This window comes from Hoplias malabaricus, chromosome 7 (assembly GCF_029633855.1).
Source record: "Hoplias malabaricus isolate fHopMal1 chromosome 7, fHopMal1.hap1, whole genome shotgun sequence".
NCBI classification, from domain to species: domain Eukaryota; kingdom Metazoa; phylum Chordata; class Actinopteri; order Characiformes; family Erythrinidae; genus Hoplias; species Hoplias malabaricus.
Window position 1 is genome coordinate 43,075,764 of NC_089806.1, and position 23,924 is coordinate 43,099,687.

At 43.1% G+C, this 23,924-nt stretch overlaps 3 protein-coding genes across 12 annotated transcripts in view; 1 reads left to right on the forward strand and 2 right to left on the reverse strand.

Moving 5' to 3' along the window:
• Window positions 1–6,962, reverse strand: part of prkg3 (protein kinase cGMP-dependent 3) — a 22,507-nt gene extending 15,545 nt beyond the window's left edge. Inside the window, exon 1 of one of the 3 annotated variants that reach the window (XM_066676387.1) lies at window positions 6,845–6,962. The gene's annotated coding sequence lies outside the window, so the exon portion shown is untranslated. Of the gene's footprint in view, window positions 1–1,619; window positions 1,802–6,844 lie in introns of those variants that run through there. The other 2 variants (XM_066676386.1, XM_066676388.1) reach the window with 2 other exon arrangements.
• Window positions 1–14,547, reverse strand: part of LOC136701726 (phospholipase ABHD3-like) — a 16,899-nt gene extending 2,352 nt beyond the window's left edge. Inside the window, exons 1-10 of one of the 4 annotated variants that reach the window (XM_066676394.1) lie at window positions 14,415–14,547; window positions 13,740–13,816; window positions 11,305–11,465; window positions 10,881–11,063; window positions 10,318–10,363; window positions 9,321–9,433; window positions 8,933–9,106; window positions 7,811–7,859; window positions 7,518–7,683; window positions 4,917–7,117 (exon numbers count right to left, since the gene is read on the reverse strand). In XM_066676394.1, coding sequence (XP_066532491.1) covers window positions 6,912–7,117; window positions 7,518–7,683; window positions 7,811–7,859; window positions 8,933–9,106; window positions 9,321–9,433; window positions 10,318–10,363; window positions 10,881–11,063; window positions 11,305–11,465; window positions 13,740–13,754 — 1,113 coding nt within the window. In that variant the 5' untranslated portion in view covers window positions 13,755–13,816; window positions 14,415–14,547 and the 3' untranslated portion in view covers window positions 4,917–6,911. Of the gene's footprint in view, window positions 1–4,916; window positions 7,118–7,517; window positions 7,684–7,810; window positions 7,860–8,932; window positions 9,107–9,320; window positions 9,434–10,317; window positions 10,364–10,880; window positions 11,064–11,304; window positions 11,466–12,255; window positions 12,634–13,739; window positions 13,867–14,414 lie in introns of those variants that run through there. The other 3 variants (XR_010803853.1, XM_066676395.1, XM_066676393.1) reach the window with 3 other exon arrangements.
• LOC136701725 (interferon-induced protein 44-like) lies at window positions 13,266–23,338 on the forward strand. Of its 5 annotated transcripts, none has more exons than XR_010803852.1 (9): window positions 13,266–13,428; window positions 14,638–15,482; window positions 15,755–15,806; window positions 16,635–16,830; window positions 17,101–17,334; window positions 19,037–19,208; window positions 19,878–19,959; window positions 20,484–20,584; window positions 21,205–21,343. XR_010803852.1 is itself a non-coding variant. In XM_066676390.1 (9 exons), exons 3-9 carry the CDS (start codon window positions 14,792–14,794, stop codon window positions 21,433–21,435), a joined length of 1,677 nt encoding a protein of 558 aa, XP_066532487.1. In that variant the 5' UTR covers window positions 13,266–13,428; window positions 14,334–14,555; window positions 14,717–14,791; the 3' UTR covers window positions 21,436–23,338. The 5 variants fall into 5 exon arrangements, 4 of the variants coding, with proteins under 4 accessions (XP_066532487.1, XP_066532486.1, XP_066532489.1 ...); XM_066676390.1 differs by lacking the exon at window positions 19,878–19,959 and adding an exon at window positions 14,334–14,555 and having other exon boundaries at window positions 14,717–15,482; window positions 21,205–23,338; XM_066676389.1 differs by lacking the exon at window positions 19,878–19,959 and having other exon boundaries at window positions 21,205–23,338.
• The last annotated feature ends 586 nt before the right edge of the window (window positions 23,339–23,924 follow it).

The following is a 23,924-nucleotide window of genomic DNA, read 5'->3' on the forward strand; positions in this document are numbered from 1 at the left end:
TTAGCGTCCTTGTTAGCTAAATTAGCCGCACAGCTCCAGTGAAAACTAAAGAAACCACACATTTCCAAAGAAACTAGCACTCATTAAATATACCTCCCCCACGTTTTGTTTCATCTTTGGCTTTAAGAGTGCAGACTGAGATTAAGATCAGGCTTTTAAAGCTTAACTTAACCTTGGAGGAATCATTAGCTTGTTATTGCCCCTGGTTTCGTGTTTTATGGCTTTTGAGCAAAGCAAACACCTTTGAAATGCAGCTAGTGACATGCTAACTACATGACACACCTCTCTCTCTCTCTCTCTCTTTCATACACACACACACACACACACACATCAGCTTCAATCAATTTTGTGTCACATTGATTAATACAAATATAGTAATGCCAATAATTTTGAGAAAACCATGTCCAATAAGAAATCATAAGAGTCATTGTTTTCTAGTAAAAAAAATATAATAATTTTATTAGTAACTGGACCAAACGGAATAAGGAAAGTCTATTTGCCAATATTTACGACACCATAGATTATCTAATATCATTAATAATGAACTAAATGTACTTTCCAATACGTCAATGATTTCCACAAAAACAAACTAAATTACTTTAACTAGATTTTTACCCAAAGCATTTTTTTAAACACAAAACTGAGTTCATGAAATGTATCGTATTTATAATAACAGGCCCAAAAGAAAGATCTAATAACTGGTTAATGATTTTCAATAATGACAGAGCTGTGCAGGAGTACTCAGAAGATTAGATATAAATAAGATAACCACGTTCCAAGGAAGGTGTAAGTCAAGTGAAAACGAGTTTCCAAAGCTTGTGTTTAAACAGTGCTTATAAAATACAGAGGAAATGGGGACAACTGCAAGACCTGGTGTCGCATCAGAAACTCTCCTCGTCATATCAGCTCTACTCTCACTTCACAGCTGTGTCCATCCTTCCTTCCACTGAGAGAACAACGCCTCAACACTGTGGGTCTGAAAGGACGTGGAGCTGGAGACACTTGAACACACACCCACCCCACCCAACCTGAGGAGAGGAAAAATATTGCAATGCAATGGACTGCCCCAAAGACAGAGAGAGAGAGAGAGAGAGAGAGAGAGAGAGAGAGAGAGAGAGAGAGAGAGAGAGGAAATAACAGAGAAATTATGAGAGCAAGTGAGAATAAGAGTAAGAGAAAGAAAAAAATGAGACTTAAAAAGAGAGAGACAGAGAATAAGACAGAGAAAGAGAAAGGAGAGAGAGGATAAATAACAGAAAAAATAAGAGAGAGAGCGAGAGAGAGTGAGCAAGCAAGAGAAAACAAAGGAAGAAAGAGAAAGGAGAGAGAGAGAGAGAGAGAGAGAGAGAGTGAAAGAGAGAGAGAGAGAGAGAGAGAGAGAGAGAGAGAGAGAGAGAGAGAGAGAGAGAGAGAGAGAGCAAATTCCTACATGGTTAGAATCAGATAGTTAAGTGAAAGCTACTTAATTCTGATCATCATCTCGTTCTAAGTTGTGGCAACAAGTTAGTGATCTTGTCTGCACCCTTTACACTGTCACTGAGTCCTGGTTGGACAAAGTAACCTGACCTCAGCAAACAAACTGGACAAAGCCGAAGAGGTACAGGCAGTGCCTTACTGACCTGAGCGGAGTTTGCAGACCAGAGAGCACCACTGTCCACTCACCAGCGGAGAAGAGCCCAGGGCTGGTCACTCAGAAAAACACCAATTAACCCTTTAACGTCCAGTCTATGCATCACACAACACGACCATTCAGTCCTCAGTCCATTCCTCCGTAGAAACGGCTCCCTCTCCTTATCACAACTTAACCAAAGAGAGAAAGAGAGAGAGGGAGAGGTGGGAGAAAAGGGAGTGTGTGAGAGAGAAGGGAAGGGAGGGAGAGATAGAGTGAGAGAGAAAGCGAGAAGTGAGAGTGAGGGGAGGGAGAAGAGAGTGTGAGAAGGGAGGGGGTGAGAGAGAGAAAAGTAAGAATAAAAGAAATAATGAAAGACAGAGAGAGACAGGAGGGGGAGAGTGACTGGGTGAGCGTGTGAAACGGTCCACAGGTGTGAGTAACTGGGTGAGTGTGTGGAAGAATGAATGAATGAATGAATGAATTCTCCTCTGTCCCACAGAGCTCCACTGAACCCTAATGAGCAGATTAGAGTGCGGCTTAAAATAGTGCAGACTACAGTAACGCGACCTGAAAAATGAGCACCCACCAAACTGACCCTCGTTTGGACTCCACAGTATAGATCTACATCTCTCTCTCTCTCTCTCCGCGCTCTCTCTCTCTCTCTCTCTTGCTGTCTCTCTCTCTCTCTCTCTTTCTCTAAGGGATAAGAAAAGGAAGAGCACATCTTCGCATAACACGGCTTGAGGAAGAAAAATCAATAGAGTTATTTTCACACAGATCTGTTTTCAGAGAGAGCGACAGAAAACGAGTGTGTGAGAGGGAAAGAAAGAGAGAGAGAGAGAGAGAAAGAGAGAGAGAGAAAGAGAAAGAGAGAGAGAAAGAGAGAGAGAGAGAGAGAGAGAGAGAGAGAGAGAAAGAGAGAGAGAGAATATATAAATTAATAGCTCTTATTTTCTGATGTATAAATGACGATACGGAACTAAGAATCTTTGATGGCGTTCTGTGGAAAAACGATGATTTCTAATAAACCTTTAAGAGTATTATTCTCTTATTATTACTTTTTCACATTTAACCCCCTGCTCAGATTCAACTCAGTCTTAAATTGAACAAATATTTAACACTAAATGACACACGTAAACTGTATCATATCTGAGAAAGCACTGCACTGACTTTACCCCAACCCTCCACAGGTCAGTCCTCCCAGGTTCTGCCCTCCCTGAGCTGGGGGTGATAAGGTGAGTCAGTATCTGCCTTTTCTGGCTCGAGTCGATCATTAATCATTTACCTGCTAATCTAAGCCAAGAGGAAGGAAACGATGAGTACTGTCCAAACGTGGCTCTGAGATTTTAAAGACATAGGAAATCAAATACTGCTAGTTTAATGAAGTGGAAAGTGTGTGAGGCAGTTGTGGAGCAGGATTCATCACGGGAGAGGGAATCAATCTGTAATGTTTGTTGTTTTTAGATAGACAGGCCTTCAGGAGCTGGACTAAAGGCTTAGAATTGCTGCAGCACAGCTCTAGGGGCCTGAGGGTTTGGGGATTGTTTCTTATCATAGAGGGCAGGGGTGGCTGGTCAATAGACAGCACTAGGACACCACCCTCCATGATGAAAATATTAATTCCTTCATTCATTATCTGTAACCCATATCCAGTTCAGGGTGGCGGTGGGTCCGGAGCCTACCCAGAATCACTGGGCACACAGCGAGAACACATCCTGGAGGGGGTGCTAGTCCTTCACAGAGCGACACACACTCACACACTCACACCTACGGACACTTTTGAGTCACCGGTCCACCTACCAACGTGTGTTTTGGTGCGTCGGAGTAAACTGAAGCACCCAGTGGAAACCCACGCAGACACAGAGAACACACCACACTCCTCACAGACAGTCACCCAGAGGAAACCCACGCAGACACAGGGAGAACACACCACACTCCTCACAGACAGTCACCCGGAGGAAACCCACGCAGACACAGAGAGAACACACCACACTCCTCACAGACAGTCTCCCTGAGGAAACCCACGCAGACACAGGGAGAACACACCACACTCCTCACAGACAGTCACCCGGAGGAAACCCACGCAGACACAGAGAGAACACACCACACTCCTCACAGACAGTCTCCCTGAGGAAACCCACGCAGACACAGAGAGAACACACCACACTCCTCACAGACAGTCTCCCTGAGGAAACCCACGCAGACACAGGGAGAACACACCACACTCCTCACAGACAGTCTCCCTGAGGAAACCCACGCAGACACAGGGAGAACACACCACACTCCTTACAGACGGTCACCCGGAGGAAACCCACGCAGACACAGAGAGAACACACCACACTCCTCACACACAGTCACCCGGAGGAAACCCACGCAGACACAGGGAGAACACACCACACTCCTCACAGACAGTCTCCCGGAGGAAACCCACACAGACACAGGGAGAACACACCACACTCCTCACAGACAGTCACCCGGAGGAAACCCACACAGACACAGGGAAAACACACCACACTCCTCACAGACAGTCACCCGGAGGAAACCCACGCAGACACAGGGAGAACACACCACACTCCTCACAGACAGTCACCCTAAGCGGGACTTGAATCCACAACCTCCAGATCCCTGGGGCTGTGTGACTGCAACACTGTTGCACCACTGTACCCCGGGTCAGAGCAGGAGCATAGCCAATCAAAAACCCCTTCTGAGAGAAAATACACACGTACAATTAGCCAGAGTCCTCGGATCTGACGCCTAAGGGAACTTCTTCTGTCGCCCCAAATAGAGTCAGTTTGTTGGTGGATTAAAAGCCAAAATTAATCAGGCAGATTCCAGCAGCTTTCCCAATCAACAAGACCTCTCTCTTCTGCACAATCTGTCTGAGGAGAACTTTACTGAAGAAACTACAGGACAATAAAGTGTGAGGGTGGTAATGATTAGCAGCTGAATGTAGGAATGAGCATTTTAAGGCATGACTTTGCATTCAAATGAGAAACCTTCCATTTCTACACCACGTAAAGGCAGCTCCACTAGTCACATCCTAGGACATGCCCTAGTTTGCCATCATTTATATGTTATCTATGAGTAACACGTCTTAAGTCATTCGGCTGTTTTGACACAGAGCCATTGAGGAAATAGCAGAGTCGCTCCTGAGCCGATGGTTGTTCTTGTGTATTTTGCCTGCAGTCATTTCCTGACCACATTTGTCTGTATATAACATGATTAACTAAATAAGGGCCAAGCGTATGATTCTTGACATTTGACAAAACAGAAAAGCCAGGAAAACAAGTCATTTAACCATTTTATTGCAGTTTTTGTTTATTAAACTCAGTGCACAGTTATGAGTAAATGATATTAAACTAAAAAAAAACAAAAAACAAAAGGATATGAGTGGGATTCATACATTATTCCAAGCAAAATGATCAACATCCTTATTCCAAATTAATTATGATATTTTCTGCCATTTTTAGGACTTCATATCAATTTACTGAGCTCAACAAACTGGAAAAAAAAATACATCATATAAATGATAACAAAATAAAGTGTGTCTTCACATTTTCCCAAAGCACTGAAGTGTCCCTGCAGTCACATTTACGATTGCTTTTACCGTAGAGCTGCAGCTCTTACATCACAATTCAATGCTCTAGACTTACTTCTCTGCTCCCAACATAAATAAACTTATCAGTTCTTCAATACCGAGTTCAGGTGAGCTGGAATATGGAATAAAACTAAAACATACACTTGCCGTCAGAGCGAGGTACTGCTGGTTCAGAGGCACAGATGTTACAAGACAGAACAGCAATAAAATTAACAAAGCAAAGGTGTATTCAAAGTTTAAAAACCTTCATTTCATTCATCATATCGTGAAAAGTCTATTAAATTATTACACATTTTAAAAACTATCATAATTATTGGCTATTTTCGCCACATTCACTGCTAAAAGATTCATCAAATCAATCTCTCCGTGACTTTCAGTGATGCCACCGTTTCAGCGAGCCTGTACATTACACTTCTGCCCTGCCAGAGCTGCCCTAGACAACAGTAAGTGCTGTGTTTGTGATGTGGAAACGTCTACGTGCAACAACAGCTCAGCTGTGAAGCGTGTAACACCACAGAGTGTGTAAGTGTGTAAGAATCTATCAAACTGCCTCTGGAAGCCACATCACTGAATCATCGTGACTCGATATCTCAGCTCCTGACTTCCAAAGTAGGGAAAGTGTGATCCCACGCAGAAGGATGGGATTCTGTAGAACTGTGTGCTTCCAGCACTGTGGTTTGTGAACTGCATCCCAGAACTGTTGTGCGTTAAGTGAGATTCATAAGGAAAACGTTTGCTCCCGTGGTGGAACATGACTGGTCTTTACACAGCCAAAGCACAAATGGAGGTGTTGTCCATATACTTTTGAACACCTTTTGTAAGGCTTAAATAAAGAAGCATATTAAAGATGTATGAATATGAACACATCAGGAAATGAAAATATTAAATCTGTTAAAATCAGATTGAGCTAGTTTTAATATAAATACGGTACACAACACTGAAATTGGTGCTTGCTTTTATAAAATGACATTATTATTTGGCAAGTTGCAATAACTCCGATAATGCACTGTATATAAGCACTGTACGTTAAAAGAAAGGAAGGCAAACCGCCGATTGGTTCTGCAATTTCAATCTTACTGTAAACGGTCATCATTTAACCCTTTAAAACCCTGCTATTCGCCTGCATCTTGAAAGCTCTCTCCCGCAGGATTGGTTCCTTAGGTGTGTGATGTCAGAGACCATGGCTGTCTGAATCTGTGATTCAGTGTCACAGTTGGAGGGGGTGACTATTTACCTGGAGGTGATTAAGTTACTGGCCATTCAGTCAGCGTCTAAATTAAGTTCTTTAACCTTTCAGCACATTTCAGTTGTGCTATGAATAATGCCTTCAAATAAATCACATTCTACTTCAGTGAATGTGAAACAAAACTCCAAAAACAGGTGCCTCATTTCAAGTTTCTCCAGGTGCTGCCACAGTTTCAGCTGTATATCCATAGATCAATAAGAGATCATTAGTTATGATAGTAATGAGGAGAAATGTCGATGTGGTTTGTTCGCTGTAAATTTGAAGGATAACTACAGTTCTATAACTTATTTAGAGTCAGTCTCACTGACCCTGCGGCGTCAGCATCATTTATATCAATGTTATTCATTGTTATATTAATTCCAAACTGTCTCTTCTAAGCGCTGCCTACCTGAAACCTCCAGCACTGAGGTGAGCAGAGACTGTACTGACTAACGGACTAAATAAGGACGCTGGTGTCACTCTGTGGCCTGGTCCCGGATGCCGCAGGCCTCTCTCAGGTCCTCCAGATGCTCGAAAGCGGCTCGGACGAACTGCCCGAACACTCTGTCCATGTAGCCCTCGCCGTGAGGAAACAGACCCTCCAGGAAACCGATGTGGCCTCCGTGAGCCGTCACCAGCAGGGCCACGTTCTGCAAACGCTGGGCGAGAGGCACCGGGAACGCTGTGGGGATTGAGGAGGAGAAAAAAATGAGGGTTAAATAAATAAATAAATAAATAAATAAATAAAAAAGAATGGTAGAGAGAAAGACAAAGAGGGAGTGGGCAGAAAAAAGTGTGAGGGAGAGACAGAGATGGATAGTGAGAGCAAACGAGAGAGAAAGACAGAGAAATAAAGAGGATAGGGAGGGTAGAAAAAACTGATTGAGAGATAGACGAAGCATTAGTGCAGGGACTGGGCTGTTAATGTTATTACAGTGTTATTACACCCCGGTATCAGAGTCACTGGTGTTAGAGGGAAAACCAAACCCTCAGCTTCTGTGTTTTGAGAGAAATGAAGACAGAGAGACAGAGAGAGAGAGGGAGGGAGAGAGGTCTTCACTTCTTTCTCTCATGTATCTCACCATGTTTGGGGGAGAAGGGGTCATCGGCAGCGTTTAAACTCAGCACAGGAACGGCGATCTGCTGCAGCTTGTATCCAGGACTGGCGTCTTTATAGTAATCAGTGCAGGACTTATAGCCAAACATTACAGACGTGAAGCGCTCGTCAAACTCCCGGATTGTCCGTGCCTACAGAGGAAGAGGAGCCGCCATTAAAAGTAAACAGTGTGTTATTGTGGATTACTGTCAGTGCTAAGCAGCTGGTCGTCGAGACAGAAAAGCGAGAGACATTTCTACATCTGCGAACCATGAATACCTTCAGCACATAGTCCACGTCTATCACCTTCTCCAGGATCTTCCTGTGTCTGAGGAGAGACAGAAGAAAGGGTCCAGTGCAGGACAGGAAAGGGTTAACTCACAGGCATTGACCACATATCACAATAATCAGCAGGACCTCATCTGTCCAAACATGCTGGGGCCATTACGACGTATCTAAGTACAGCTGAATAAAGCACGCTGGGATGTGATAAATTAATCACACTCCGCTTCTGGATTGGACAACTCAGGAAAGGGTTAATCTACAGACATGATTCAAGATGTGATCTGGATTAACAAAGCACCGAGTCTGATTTCTACTGAAGAACAATCAGTTTTGAAAAGGAACATGTACGTTATTGCCGTCTTTCACACAGAGTCAGAAACTGACGTCAATTTCTGTGTTGCACGGATACGTTAAAATCAGGCGACCAATCAGAGCTCCACTCTTGTGGTTTCACACCAAACAAATGAGCATGAGGACGGCAGAGGGACAGCTCACAGGACAGAACACGCTCACTATAAAAGCCTTAAACTCCCCCACTGACCTACGGAAACACCTTCAGAACAGCTCCTCATACAGCTCTAGATCCTCAATGAGGTGCTCGTGTTGTTGTATTTTCTGTAGAACAGTGGATAACCCAATGTGTCTGGCGTTTATTTGCGGCGCTTAAAAGGAAAATAACTAGTTCTTTATCACTGCTGCGGCTACGCAAGGAATCCATTTCTTCTTCTTCTTCAAGCGTCTTTCAGAGACTAGGGGTGGCCGATATATTTCTGGGACAATATTTCCGGTTATTTTGGCGATAACGATATTTTTGGCCAAAATATCAACACTGAAAATACTTTTATTCACGTAATTAATGTACGCCATATTATGTGTAACTGCATGACATCATCACGTAAACAAGTCAGACAATCATGATAATCACGATATCACATTTGTTTATTGTTTAAAGTCACATCCATTTGTGAAACAGCAAGGGTTAAATCTCTCTCTCACACACACACACACACACACACACACACACACTATAAATACCATATAAATGTGTTGCTACAAAACAGAAAAAGCAGAAAAGCTGCCATTGGGACAGTGCCTAACTGAGTGGGCGGGGCTAACCTGTTGATGGCATGGCACAGGTTGTTGGTGAGGTGGCGGTTGAAAAGCAGCTTGTTGATTGGCTGCTCCAGCGATGCCGAGGATTCAAACGAGTCCCAGCTAACGGAGAGAGTGAGGCCGGCGACCAGCTGAGAGTCCCGGCCTTTACGCGCCAGGTAATTCAACAGCAGCATCCTGCAACCAACATCCACAGCAAATCAAACAGGAGAAAGCAGGGCAATTCCTGGAAGACACCCACACAGACACTGGGAGAATACACCCCCCCCTTGAGATCTCACACAGGACCCTGAGACAGTGTGGCAGCTGTGTGGCAGTGACACTATCTTCAGGGCTTCTAGTTCTACTATATAATGTGTGTGTGTGTGTGTGTGTGTGTGCAGTTCCTCACCCTCCAAGAGACACGCCAGCTCCAAGCAGAGGGGCTTGTGGGTAGAGTTTTTTGACATGATCGACCACTGTCTCTACGTCTGAAGTGTCAGCAGCACAGAAAGTGAGAGGAGTCTGAGAGGACAGGGTTAAAAAAGAGTAAAAGAAACAGGAGGAAATGAGTCACATGCTCTTTGCAACACATTTCAGAAACTCAGCTAAATCCTATAAATCAGATTTAGAAATATTCCAAGAACAGGTTTTACACAAGATCTCAGAGATCTCCGCTGCTCTGAACCATTAAACAGATCTGAGGCAAAGAAACAAACCTGATACCTTCACAGACTTCAGCAAAAACCTTACTAACATTCATTAAACAGTCTTAGGCACCTACGGTTATTATCTACAACAACGTATCGTCTCAGTGCTCATGGTTCTTTTACAGAATTATATACAATTACAATAAACACAAACATAAAAAGGGCTAACTTTTTTCTTCTAAAAATTAGTGTCTGTGTCATGAGCGAGTGAAGAACAAAGTGTGTTTCCAGATGTTCTCCTCATCGTATGGATTTGTTAAATCAACAGCGCAGTATTTTTTAAAACTAGGGATTGGGTGATAACCTCAAATAATACTGGACTGTCGCGAGGAGAGATGTGGGAAGGGTTAAACCAGCACACACTCACACACACACACACACACACACACACACACACACACACACACAGTCTCTCACACACTGTGATAATGGGATCAGTTTTTATTATAATATTATGGTTTTTTGGGGGGGTTTTCTGAGCAAATAAAAATTTACTGATTAAATAAATAGCAGTTTTAAATCTCATTATCTCAGGTGTTTAAACCCTTCGCACAGCGCTGTATGTCAATTAAAAGAACTTTTATTTTGTGTCGTTCTGAGTCATTTCTATCGGTCTGTTCCCAAAGTTGAAGAAGTAGCAACAGAATAAACAACGAGAAAATACAAAACCAAACAAACTACAAACAAAGAGTTACTCACCAGCAGCTCCTCTCCTCCGAACCCTCTGTTATTCATCACCACACACCTGGCTCAGAAGACACACACACACACACACACACACACACACAGATATTCAAATCAGAAGTCTGCAAGGATTGAGGCTATAAGCTAAAACCAAATAAAAGCGATTTACGCCTGTGTTCACACTGCAGCGCAGCTCAGGTTCATTTTTAGAAATCAAGGAAAATGTCAACTTTGCAACTTCCAATAACTGAATCCAGTCTGCGAAGTCGGACTGTTGTCACAGTAAAGACAAAGGAAAGGAGCCGTTAAAATTTCAGTGTTCTATCCAACTCAGATTTCCTGTGGCATTCTGCCTTTCAGACGCTAGAATATATGTCCCACTTAAATCAGATCTGTGGAAAACTGGATCTGAGCTGCTTCTCTCAACAAGACGTGTGAAGCTTTTATCGGCCACGCACACACAGACACACACACATGAACACACGAACACACGCACACGAACACACACACACACACACACAAAAACACACGAACACACACACACACACACACACACACACACACACACACACACACACCTGTATCCGTGGCGTGTGGCCTGCTGGACAGCGTGTAGTACGTAGGTCTGTCGGCTGTTTCCAGTCAGTCCTGGGAGGAGGAGCACTGTCGGACGAGTGGAGCTCTGTGTGTGTTCAGCACTGTCAGAGTTATCCACCCAGTCCAGAGACAACTGACCACCATCCCCTGTCTTTATCAGCTCACTGAGACAGAGAGAGAGAGAGAGAGAGAGAGAGAGAGAGAGAGAGAGAGCAAGAAAGAGAAAGAGAAAGAGAGAGAGAGAGAGAGAGAGAGAGAGAGAGAGAGAAAGAGAGAGCGAGAGAGAGAAAGAGAAAGAGAGAGAGCGAGAGAGAATGACGTATTATTCTCATTGTAATGTATTCTAATAATAAAGTTTAATTGATAAATTGCATTAATTCCTGAGTATGATCAGAAAGGTCGTACTTGCGGTACGTGACGTCAGGGGTGGTCTTAATAAACACACGAACAAGCGTCTGCAGGCGTCCACCCCAGCACCACGGAGTGGGACAAAAACGCTCCACAACGACAGGACAGTGTCTCTGCAGAAACACCCGAAACCCATCACCACACACCAGCAGAGGCACCTGAGAGAGAGAGAGAGAGAGAGAGAGAGAGAGAGAATATAATACATCTTTATTGTGCCAACATCACAAATTATGGAAGCATTCCACTCCACGGTCCCTTCTCAACTCGACTTGATTTTATTGCTCCTCCCCCAGGTGAATCGGGTCCTGGTTCTGGAAGCGGGTTCTTGTTTAGCGGCTGTTCTCTCGTGGTTCAGAGCGAGTCGAGTAGGGACTAAACCGTGGCGTGTAAACCTTGCAGAGCGCTGATCGTCCAGAGAGAGTCGTCACTCTACGCCACGCGACGCAGACGACCAGCACCAACTCTCCATCTGTAACTCACCACTCTCCAGCTGCAGCAGAGATCACGTTTGTTTTTATCCGACTCACGACGGCAGCTCGTTCCCATTGAAGACGGGGTCTTGAGGCGTCACCAGCTACATTTCTGGGGCGAGTTGTGGTAATGGAAAACGAATGAAGGGCCAGGGACCAAACAGCGAGGAGAGTTCAGCAGAATCAAGCAGAGCAGGTACCACAGAGTGTAAAATTACCTTTATTTAACCCCAATAATAGGGATTGGTACAGAAATTACACCGCTGCCTTCCACACTAACAGACTAGGGTTCAGTTCCCAGCTCGGACAGGAACACTACACCATTAAGAGATCACGATTAAGGGCAAGACCCCTTAACTCTGCATTCTTCTACCTCTATAAACATGATTTAAAATGTACATCACTCTGAATAAGAGCATCCACTGAATGAAGGAAATGTGAATGTAAATATAAGAGTGACCCCAGTGACACCACTGACCTGCCCCTCACGACCCCACAGGCAGAAGAGAGAGGCAGTAAGGAGGCTGAGGAGGAGAGTGCAGGGTCTGGAGACGATGTCCATACAGCCCGACCAAAGCTCAGAGGGACACAGCAGAGACAGCAGCATGGTCCTCACGGGTTTTCGCACCGGTTTCCACAAAAGGTCTCCGAATTCTGATCCAGATATTTTCTTCAAATGGACGAATAAACAGGCAGACAGGGATTTTTTTTTGTCTCCTGCTGTGTTCTGGGCTCTGGCACTGATCTAAGTTTGTCCAGCCAGGACTCTCCCTCTCACTCTCTTTCAATAAAGAAAACTAGGGCAAAGGCTACAGGAGCTTGTAGCTCTAGACTTCAAGACTAACATGTCCCCTAGTCTCTCTGATGCTTGATATTACAACACTCTCACACCCCAGGCCCTACTGTACTGTTAACATTAACTAATAACTACAAAAAATAAGCACTAATATTGCTCTAAATGAACGAGACAAAAACGCAGAATATATTGCGAAAATACAGTGACATCAAACCACTGTCAGCGAAATAAGAGCCAAATAAATAAAGCATAACGAAGCATAATCACGAAAAGACAAGTATTTTTCAGTCACCCGGCATTGACAATGAACAGGAAAAACCCACAGTAGTGATCCACCTCTCTGACTCTCGACTCCTGCAGGCCGAGTCCACGGAATCGACTCTTCAAACCATTTAATTAAAACCAACGTGTTTATAAAATAATCGTATATGTTTTAACAACTACAACAATCGAGCTACAGGTAACTGTGTTGAGTTATGAATACAATGCTTTAGATATGCTTTATACGCTCTTGTAACCTGCTTGAATACTGATTCCTAATGTTTCGATACTTCGAATCACTTACTAAGAGACTCGGGTGAAGGAATGAAGCAATTGACTCTTTGGGAATCGACTCTTCCGCACAACCCTTCAGCTGTTGATGATGTAAACAAAAGGCGGGTTTCTTGTTAGTATTTTCCGTGCCACCTTAAATGGTGCAGTACATCACTCACCTTTTGGTTCCACCTTAAATAATAGAGCGTTCATCATCTTTTTAACTGAATCATCTGTTCGACTTAACACCAATTTATTATTTTTTTCCGTACCACATTAAATTGTGCAGCAATCACTGATTATATGTTTCCACCTTAAACGGTACGTGCTTGTGGAGTAGCTCCACATTTGCGTTTGAATCTTCGGTTCCACCTTAAGGGCACTTTCTTCTTTCTTGTTTTTAACATATCGTTCCACCTTAAATGCTGCATCCGTTATCTTTACACCGTGGACGGGTTCCTGTTGGTCGGTTTATGTTTTTTCTGAACTTTCCGTTGTATTCAGTCATCTTTTAATGTGGATTAAGAAGGTGTTGTGGTGAGCACAAGAGTGTAAAGGTCGTACAATTTAAGGTGGAACGGAGAATTAGAAAAATGAACTTGAACTTCACCGGCTGTTGGCTGCGAACTTGCCTTAAAAAGAAGCATGTTGTCGGCCTGAGGGCTTCTTCTCAATCCGCGGAATCACTACGGTCCTCTTCGAGTAGAGACTGTGTAGAAAATATTACACATATTAAATTAGAAATATTAAAAAATTATAAACAAAACACTGGATTGTGAAGCGCTCTGTGACTGCTCTGAGAGATATGTCGCCCTCCTCTGGATTACACAGATATTACAATAAAGACTATTTACAGTATTGCTAATATTTGTAAAATGTTAATGAACAATTATGTTGAGGAGGTTAAATTGTTCTTAATACTTAATAAAGACATTTGGATGTGTAAAATGTCGCTTGCTAACTAAAGCTGTATTTTATTTGTTATGAATTATGAAGTGTAATCCATCGGTTTTGAGATGATTTATTAATCCCTAAGGAAATTCTCGCAGCGGAGATGGCTTTAAAATAACAAACAAATTAAATGCAGGATACAAATAAATACAGGAAACATTTATAATATAGTTATTTGTATATAATACATATAAGATACCTTTAATTAAAGCAAGCAAATGGAAAAATAAATATCATGTTGCACAAGAACTGATATGATATTAGTATTGTTGCAGGGTCTCAGTCTGTGGCTCAAGGTGGGCTCCAGTGAGGCGTGTCAGGGATGTGAGGCATTCTCCATAGTCCTGGATAGTTACCTTAGTAGCCTCCTCTTCTACACCTCCACCAAAGACTCCAGGTCCACTCCCTGAACCAGTTTCCTGATGAGTTTAAAGGGTTTATCAGGGTGGTCTGCCATTGCCCCGCTGCCTCTGCACACTGCAATATGGTTAATGAAGGTTTGTTTTTCTCTTTGTTTCTCTTTCTCTCTGACATTTTTTTTCTGCCTGTCTCTCTGCTTGTTTATCCCTCCCTCTCCAGTGTGTGTTGCCAAATCTGCAGTCAAAAGGCAGGGGGTGGAGTTTTTGTGCTAAGTTTCGTTTCCTGTTGCTGTCAGCAGACTGCATCGGGCACAAACCTGACACTCACAGACTGGACCTGAACGTCTTGGTTTGAAGCTGATTAATTCGATCAAATGGCTTCCATCGTATCCTCACTGGACGGGGAGAAGGAGAGGAGCATTCAGGGCTTTTTTCCTCAGCCAGTTCGTCTCCATCTCCTCTACAAGAGCAGTCATCACCGAGCCAGCATTGACACCCTGCTCTCCAGATTCGACAACCATGGCAAGTTTGTTCTGGTGGCGGTTCTGCAGTCGGGGGCCGTCAGAGGGGGCTTCACCAGCAAGTCCTTAAATGTTGGACGAGAGTTTTCTGACACAGAGGCCTTTGTATTTGAAATAAACAAGGAAGCCAAACGTTTCCCTGTGCTGAACTCTGCCAAAGCTGTCCAGGTGCATTTCAGTGTTTCAGTTCAATCTGATTCTGGTTTTACTAACACTGGAGTCACTCCACCTTCACTGCTTCACTCCACCTTTGGAGCTGCTGGGACAACTGCAGCAGGTACAGGTGGGTTATTTGGAGAGCCCATCAACCAAGCGAGGCCACCAGTTTTTGGTGCACCTTCAGGCTTTGGTTTTGGTAATGTGGCAAAGGTCCACCCATCCACCCCACCAAGTCCAGCTGCTGTCTCTTTTGGAAGCAGCTTACACATTTATTCAGTGGACCAGAGTATGTACGTGAACTTCTGTGGGGATATGACGTACAATACTGGATGGCCCAATGAAAAGAGCCAGTTCTGTGTGGATGTGGAGCTCCACCGTGTCCAAGGTCAGTTTTACAGTGTCACTAATGTAAAGCTATCATCTAATTAGCTGTTTTCCCTTGTGTGGACCTGCCCCATATATTGCCCTAAGGTGTACAGCCCTCTTTAGAGCACACACCTCAAATGTAGCATGACCATGGTACTCTCAAAGAGGCCTTATTTTTTTATGTATTACATTATATTATTTAAATATTACAATGATCTCACACCTCCCTTAACTGTATTAATTAAAGCTAATTAGCATTAACAGTGATGCTTAGATGTTTTTATTTTTTAGATCTGGGAGATGTTCTACCCAGCCCTTGGAGGAATGTGTCCTGGACAGATGAGTAAGTCAGTGATTATAATATTTGTATTTAAAAGGATGGTCCATATTCTGTGTGTTAGTAAACACTGCCAAGAACAAAGAGTAAACAAAGAGTAAGTCACCCGGAGGAAACCCATGCGGACACAGGGAGATCACACCACACTCCTCACAGATGGTCACCCGGAGAAAACCCACGCAGACACAGAGAGAACACACCACACTCTTCACTGACAGTCACCCGGAGGAAACCCACGCAGACACAGAGAGAACACACCACACTCCTCACAGACAGTCACCCGGAGGAAACCCACACAGACACAGAGAGAACACACCACACTCTTCACAGACAGTCACCCGGAGGAAACCCACGCAGACACAGGGAGAACACAGCACACTCCTCACAGACAGTCACCTGGAGGAAACCCACGGACACAGGGAGAAGGACCCTGGAGCTGTGACAGAGCAGCGCCCTGTGATGATTGTTAGTCAGTGACAGATGCTGTAAATAATGTAGATTGAAATATTGAAAATGTGTTAAAAATAATATAATATTTATTGCGAAATATATCGATATTGAATGACTGTCCAGCCCTAACTTAAAGCTGCACTAATTGCTATTATACCAAGGATAAGATGTAAAACATCCTATGCCAATCCATTAAAGCTTCACCTGGGGCCCACCCCACTCTCTTCCTGCAACTACAACATCCCTGTAATAATCTGTCATTGGCCATTTATATCCTAACCCAAACCAGTGGGGTCGTTGTGGCCGTTTATTATAATGAATAATAAAGAAGCATGAGATATCTAAAAGATTTTGGTTTTAAACTGATATAACATGTGTTTTTAGGAGCAGACAGACCCTGAGAGAGAGTTTTGTGTCGTATAAATCAGTGGTGGAGACTCTGCCCCGGATCAGGGCACTGCTCTTGGGCCCAGTGGGTTCTGGGAAATCCAGCCTCATTAACTCCATCAGATCCACAATGTACAGACGCATTGTACACCTGCCCAACGTCGGCACGACAACAGGCAGCTTCACCAAAAAGGTACAGGACATATACTTACTGCATGTACATATGTGAATGCATGACATTCCCACCTACCATCAGAACTGCCACCTGAGCATAGTCTTCAAAATGTATCAGAGCACAGCTTTAATAACTGGAGATTGTAGAGGAATTAAAATCCCCAGACGTCCAGTGGTGGTGACAGGAACCAGATGTCTGAAGAGTTTAATGCCTCTGACTCCGGATGCTTCTCAGTTAAAACCTCAGACACGGGTTTCTCTGTGTTTTCTCCTCTGTCCTCTCACCCAGCTGACTTCGTATGACATCAGGGCGGAGCAAAGAGGTTCTCCAACGGCTCTGAGACTGTGTGATGTGATGGCCATTGGAGATGAAGATTTTACTGGCCTCTCTCTCTGCGACACACTGTCCGTCATCAAGGGCCACGTTCCGGAAGGATACCAGGTACTCAGCAGGTGCCACTGCTGTCAAAGATCAGTGAAAGATTATCATAAGCTGCTTTCACCCGTGAACTCCGGAGAACAGGTCCAGATATTTTTACAGAGTTGCCTTTTCATTTTGGATTTTTGGAAATAAAGTTGTCTTTATCTGGAACAGTGCTTCTGTTTAGACTGTGGGTTTTAGAAATGACAAATACATTACCTCTGGAGATGAATTTTAGAGAAGACTGTGTTTAACAGCTGTATGATCCACACTATACGCTCACCTTTGACAGGAAGCGCTCATGGGAGGGTGCTGGGTGGGGTGATTTTTGCTGTGTGTGATTTATACAAGTTGTGTTTATATGATGGCATCTGTTTCATAATGTCTTTGCATATGGAAGCACCGAATAACATCACTGTCACCAGTTTGATGTGTTCTTCCTGTGTCTACGTGGGTTTCCTCCAAACCTACTGTATGAAAACATTTTAAAAAGTGCTGTTATCCCCAGGGGCGGCACGGTGGCGCAGCAGGTAGTGTCGCAGTCACACAGCTCCAGGGACCTGGAGGTTGTGGGTTTGATTCCCGCTCCGGGTGACTGTCTGTGAGGAGTGTGGTGTGTTCTCCCTGTGTCTGCGTGGGTTTCCTCCGGGTGACTGTCTGTGAGGAGTGTGGTGTGTTCTCCCTGTGTCTGCGTGGGTTTCCTCCGGGTGACTGTCTGTGAGGAGTGTGGTGTGTTCTCCCTGTGTCTGCGTGGGTTTCCTCCGGGTGACTGTCTGTGAGGAGTGTGGTGTGTTCTCCCTGTGTCTGCGTGGGTTTCCTCCGGGTGACTGTCTGTGAGGAGTGTGGTGTGTTCTCCCTGTGTCTGCGTGGGTTTCCTCCGGGTGACTGTCTGTGAGGAGTTGGTGTGTTCTCCCAGTGTCCGCATGGGTTTCCTCCAGGTGCTCCGGTTTCCTCCCACAGTCCAAAAACACACGTTGGTAGGTGGATTGGCGACTCAAAAGTGACCGTAGGTGTGAATGTGTGAGTGTGTGTGTTCCGCTGTGAAGGACTGGCCTCCTCTCCAGGGTGTTGTCCCCAGGCTTGCACTGATGCCTAAGCTGGTTTAAGCCCTAGAGGTACCTTGGCCATTTGAGGACAGATGTCCCAGAAAGGTTGGGTAGGATGGCCAGCCCAGACACCTGTTAGCTGTCAGAGAAAGTCTGTGACAGTGATCATTCTCCTCAAAGCGTGTTGAGCTGTTTAACTCTATTGTAAAGTGTTTTAAAAACATGCAGTATTTTTCATCACACGTCTCAGAGGTTGTTGGCACTGACTCTGAGTCCTAGCTAAAGGGTGGAATTTGTGACAGTTGTGACCAGCACAATACTGGTTAAGATTTCCTATTCTTGCTCCTGGGCTCCCCCTACAGTTGCAGTGTGACTTTTATATCACTGTCCTGAAATCAAGGCGGGGAGGGAGTGTGGTTTCTGCCCTCTTCCAAAAGCTACATAGTGCAGTTTCTGCATTGTTGAGCCCAGAGTAGAAACATAGAGGCTCTATCCCCCATATTATAGGTCAGTGGAGCTTCACAATGTTTTTGAAACTACTGAAAATACTACCTAGTGTTCCTCTAAAATTAAATACAATTTTAATCTTGAATTTTTAACATTTTTTAAAGTAAATTCAGGATTAAAATTGACCTGCCTACAGTGACAGAATAAATGTGGAAGTTAGGAACTGTAGATATGGGGGTTCATTTTTAAGTTGATTAATTTCCCGTCTGGACACACGTGTGTGACTGCTCTGCTGTTTTGTTGTGCTCCAGTTCCAGAGCGATATTCCCATCAGTGACACTGTCAGTGGCTACAGAGCGACCCCTTCCCTGATGGACAAGGCCCACTGCGTCCTCTTTGTGCTTGATGCCTCCAAAGTCACGTCCTACTCCAGCAGCCTGAAGTCCATCCTCAGAAAGCTCCACACCTCTGTGTCGGACCTGGGTAAGGGTTCAACACATAGATCTTCCACTTCTAGATGCTGACCAAAAAATAAATAAAGAAACACTAGACATTAACTTTTCAACGTTGAAGAACACAGGCATCGATTCCTTCCTTTGAATCTACTCTTCCCTCACAGTAAAGTGATTTCTCAGTGCTGCCTGTGCATATATTTTCAGATATTAAAACTGCATTGTGTATTTTAGGGGATTTGGAGCCCTCTGTGGTGTAAATTATGTAATTGCACACAATGTCTCAGAAAATATTTTGATGGATTAATCCGCACAAATGATCATTCAGTTAAAATATAGTCATAGAAGATAATGCATTATTAACTACACCTTCCATATCCTCATTGTCACGCAGGGCTCTCTGAACTCCAGATCCCAGAATTCATTAGACAGTCACATGACACCACACCGTTCTCAATCACCAGAGTTCTGATTTGGAACACCTGCTTATCTCTCTATTTAAGCTTCACTCACTCACCAGTCATTGCCGAGTATTGCGTGATTTATCTCCGAATACAAAGCGTTCTCTATTTTCCAGTCTGTCTTGAATCCCCGTTACTTACCTTATGCTCGTCTTTCGGTTTTCGTCCCTGTCTCGCCCATTTGGATTTGTTTGCTCTCCGGTCTATGAACTCTGCCTGGCTTTTCGACTACTCTTTAGGATTATCTCAGATGTACTGTTTGTTCCCGGTGTTCGACCCTTCTGTCTGGATTTTCGACTACTCTGCTGGTTTATCTCTGAGGTACTGTTTGTTCCTGATATTCGACCTGTGCTAGTTATTGTTAACCCCTTGTGGATTGTTGCTAATAAACTCTTTATACTGCTCACCGCTTGTGTCTGCCTTCTGTCCAGTCGTGACACTCATCTCTATAATGTTCCATGTTGTAGTACATTTTTCATCTCTTAACCAAATAATGCTATTGCTTTCCTTTTAAACAGCCATGTTATATAATCCAGCTTTATAAATGTGATCTGCCCAAAAGAAAAAATAAATAAAAACATAATTTATAATTGTGTGCTTCACAAGTTACCACTGCAGACAATAAGAGGAAAGAACAGGAATGTACGTCACTATTTTATTGTTACTCTGATGAAAAAATCAAGTGTAAGTGTTTGTTATAGCAATGTGAACGGCTCTAAAATGATCAGCAGTGCATCCGACAAAAGCAGCACAGCCATTTTCTACAGTGATAGAAAACATCAAAGCACACGGTATATGTTTATTGTATTGTGATCTAAAATGTTGGGAACTCTGATCCTTTACAGGTATCCCTCAGTTGATTTTGCTGACACATGTGGATCAAGTGTGTGATGCAGTGAAGGAGGATGTAAAGAATGTTTACTCCAGTCGAACTCTGCGGGAGAAGGTAACTCTGCTTTACTTATGAGCCACACTGTACCCTTTTGAGGCTTAGCTGAACCCTGTAGCTGTGTGACAGCGACACTACCTGCTGCACCACTGTGCCCCCTTGTGGCTTTTATCAATTACAAAATATTGTGAAGCTTAGGCCTTTTCTGTGTTACTCGGACCTGGAAAGAGTTATTCATGCTTTTATTTCATCAAGACAGGGCTACTGCAATTCTCTGTACTTTGGGATTAGTCAGTCCTTAGTCAATCATGTGCAGCTGGTCTTGAGTGCATTCAAGAAAAGAAAAGACCACTTTGCTCCGGTTCTGACCTCACTGCACTGGTTACCAGTAAAATATAAGATACAATATAAGGTTTTTTATTTGTTTTTAAAGCACATAATGGGTCTGCACCCATATAAATTAGCAGCATGCTTTCTTTTTTCACAGTCAGCGAGCTCTGAGATCTTCTCATGACATGTTTTCCCTTCACTGGAAAATCTCCATTGAGAATCATAAGTGGGCCTAACACCTGCTGGGAAATAGAAGCTTTACAGCAGAAAATCATTTAAAACTCATTGCCATTTAACCCTTGTATGAAATAAAATAATTAACCTGTGTGTTTCTAACACCTCCACAGATGCAGAAGGCAGCAGAGTTGGTGGGGCTGCCCCTGTCCTATGTGCTCCCAGTGAAGAACTACATTTCGATGCTGTCAGTGGACCGCAGCACTGACATCCTACTCTTGAGTGTAGTCAACAGCGTCCTTCAGGCTGTGGATGACACACTGGAGGACCAATACCCTGCTCTCATCACAGAGACTCGCACTCAATCACTGATAAACAGCAACGTCGACGATGAAGACCTATGATAGAGCACATGAGATGGAATCACTCATTCACAGACCAAAGCAGGCAATCGACACATCGGAATGGGACTGTGGATTTCATAAACGAGAACAGTGGACATACAGAATATGTTCTTAATCATGTGTTTTTAGCCTAAAGGGGACTTGAGTGGATGTGTAGTAGTTTAAAAGATAGGATCTCAGTTTTAATCATGCAGAGATTTGAGCAAAGTTTAAACTGGACAGGAATTTGGAATTTGAGTGTATCAATAGAGTGGACTGTAGAGACTGCAGACCAGGGTCTGGTCCACTATTGGCCATTCCAAGCAAGCACCGTGGAGAATGGAATGACAGTGTAAGAAATTAAATATGTTTGCGCTAATTACTTTTTTGTCTGTTTAGATTCCCTTCCGTTTTTAATGTATTTCTAGAATATACTGTTCAAACTGTTGTTGTGACATTCAAAATTGTTGCTTTTCCCACAGTAAACCAATATTCAATACTGACCATAAACTCTACTGTCCACACACTGATCCATACTGTATACATTGGACTTATTTATATGTAGCATTCACATATACTAATGGTGTATATAAACTATGTGTACACTGTGCAACCTTGCATATGTTTATATGGCTGTAAATACTGATTCAATGATGTATATATTCATATTACCATGTATGCGGGCAGCCTTGGCCTAATGGTAAGAGATCAGACTTGGTGACAGAAGGTTGCTGGTCCGATCCCCATGGAACACTGGGAAAATCCACAGCTGAAGTGCCCTTGAGCAGGGCACTGAACCCCCAAATGCTCCCCGGGTGCAGGGGATGGCTGCCCGCCACTCTGGGTGTGTGTTCCGTAGACCCTACTGCACTAATGTGTGTGTGTGTGTGTGTGTGTTCACTGCCACACATGGGTTAAATGTGGAAGACACATTTAGCTGTACGTTGTACAATGACAAATAACTGCACATTACATTACACTGCATTACATTGTATGGATAGTGTCTCAAATCCTGTTATTCCTTACATATTATACATATTAAGAAACAGCCAAATGCCAGCTCATAATCAAAGAGTGGCTTAGATGTGAATTTAGTGGATATCTCATCCCTAAAAAAGGCTACAGATGGAAGTATGGTACCCCAGTGAGGAACTATATCACTGCATCACATCAGCCTTTGAAATATGACTGGGGCATTAAACAAGACAAATGGCATCACCAGGTACTTGAATATGCCTAACTCCACGAATGGCATCTTCTCTTTGAATTCTGTGTTGGCTTTGACCTCATCTTGCACTCAAGAGATGTCTGATGGCTTACTCACTAATCACTCTTTATAGCTGCCTTTCTGGTCACTTTTATCTTCAATTTCTTCAAAGGAAGTCAACATTTTGCCCAACTAGAAAACATAGCACCACAAACCAAAAAAGCACACAGGTCCTGGCAAGCATTTGGTGACCCTTCAATATCTGGAGCTTAGATGAAGGGTCAGTTTTTGCTCCTCGGAAAATTGAAGTTTTCTGGTGCCTTTCCTCAGATAATGGTAAGAACATTTTTATAAAATTACAATATAGATCCCTACACTTACTATTTTTATCATCACATATTTTAGTCACTTAGCAGTTGTAAAGGACATGTAAATAATATGTCCCCTCTATTTCTGCATGTTTTTGCAGTGACTTAGGTCACATTTTGTATTAATAACCATGTAACAACAACGTAATAGTTACTATGTACAGTTACTAATTACATATGAGTGAGAAAAGTACAGGCTGTGTGTCCTCGTGTGAATCCTCATAAGTTTTTAATTTTCTTTGTGTCTTTTCATTTTTATTAGTAATTAAACTTATTTTTGTTATATGAAGAAAATATATGTGCTTAACACGTCCTAATTGTAGCACTTTATGTAGCACCTTGGTCCTGGAGGAACGCTATTTCATTTCACTGTGTACTGTAAACACTGTATACTGCTGAAATGACAATAAACTTCTTGAACTTGAACTTGAAATTTGTTTCACATTTTCTTCCAAATTAAATATTTCTTCTGCTGAGGAAAGCCCAGATTTTCTAATGGGAGGTGCCACACTAAAGGCACACACTGCCTTTTCCTTTTTCATCCTGCTTTAGTTCTGTCTTCATTTCATTACATTTACTACAAACTCTGAGTAATTTAGGTTTATGAAACTATCATTTAAACACAGAGGTGCCACATGATATAAAATGTACAGATCAGATGTGTTTTAGTTCCAGAGATGGATTTAGTTGTGCTTTCAAACTAGATAATTTTTCAGAAGATTTGTGGAGCTAACGCTACTTCTTTTTGGTCAAAATTCAACAGGATTTTTTGAACTGGGCTTTAAAGTATTTTAGGGAACCAAACATGATTATTTAATTGTTATTAAAGGTTTTTCTGCAATTCTTCTTTGAAACAGGCTTTAACACTTTTGGCTAAAGGTTTTGGAATAATTAGTTACTGCATGAAGTGTAGATCAGAGGATGTGCACAGACTG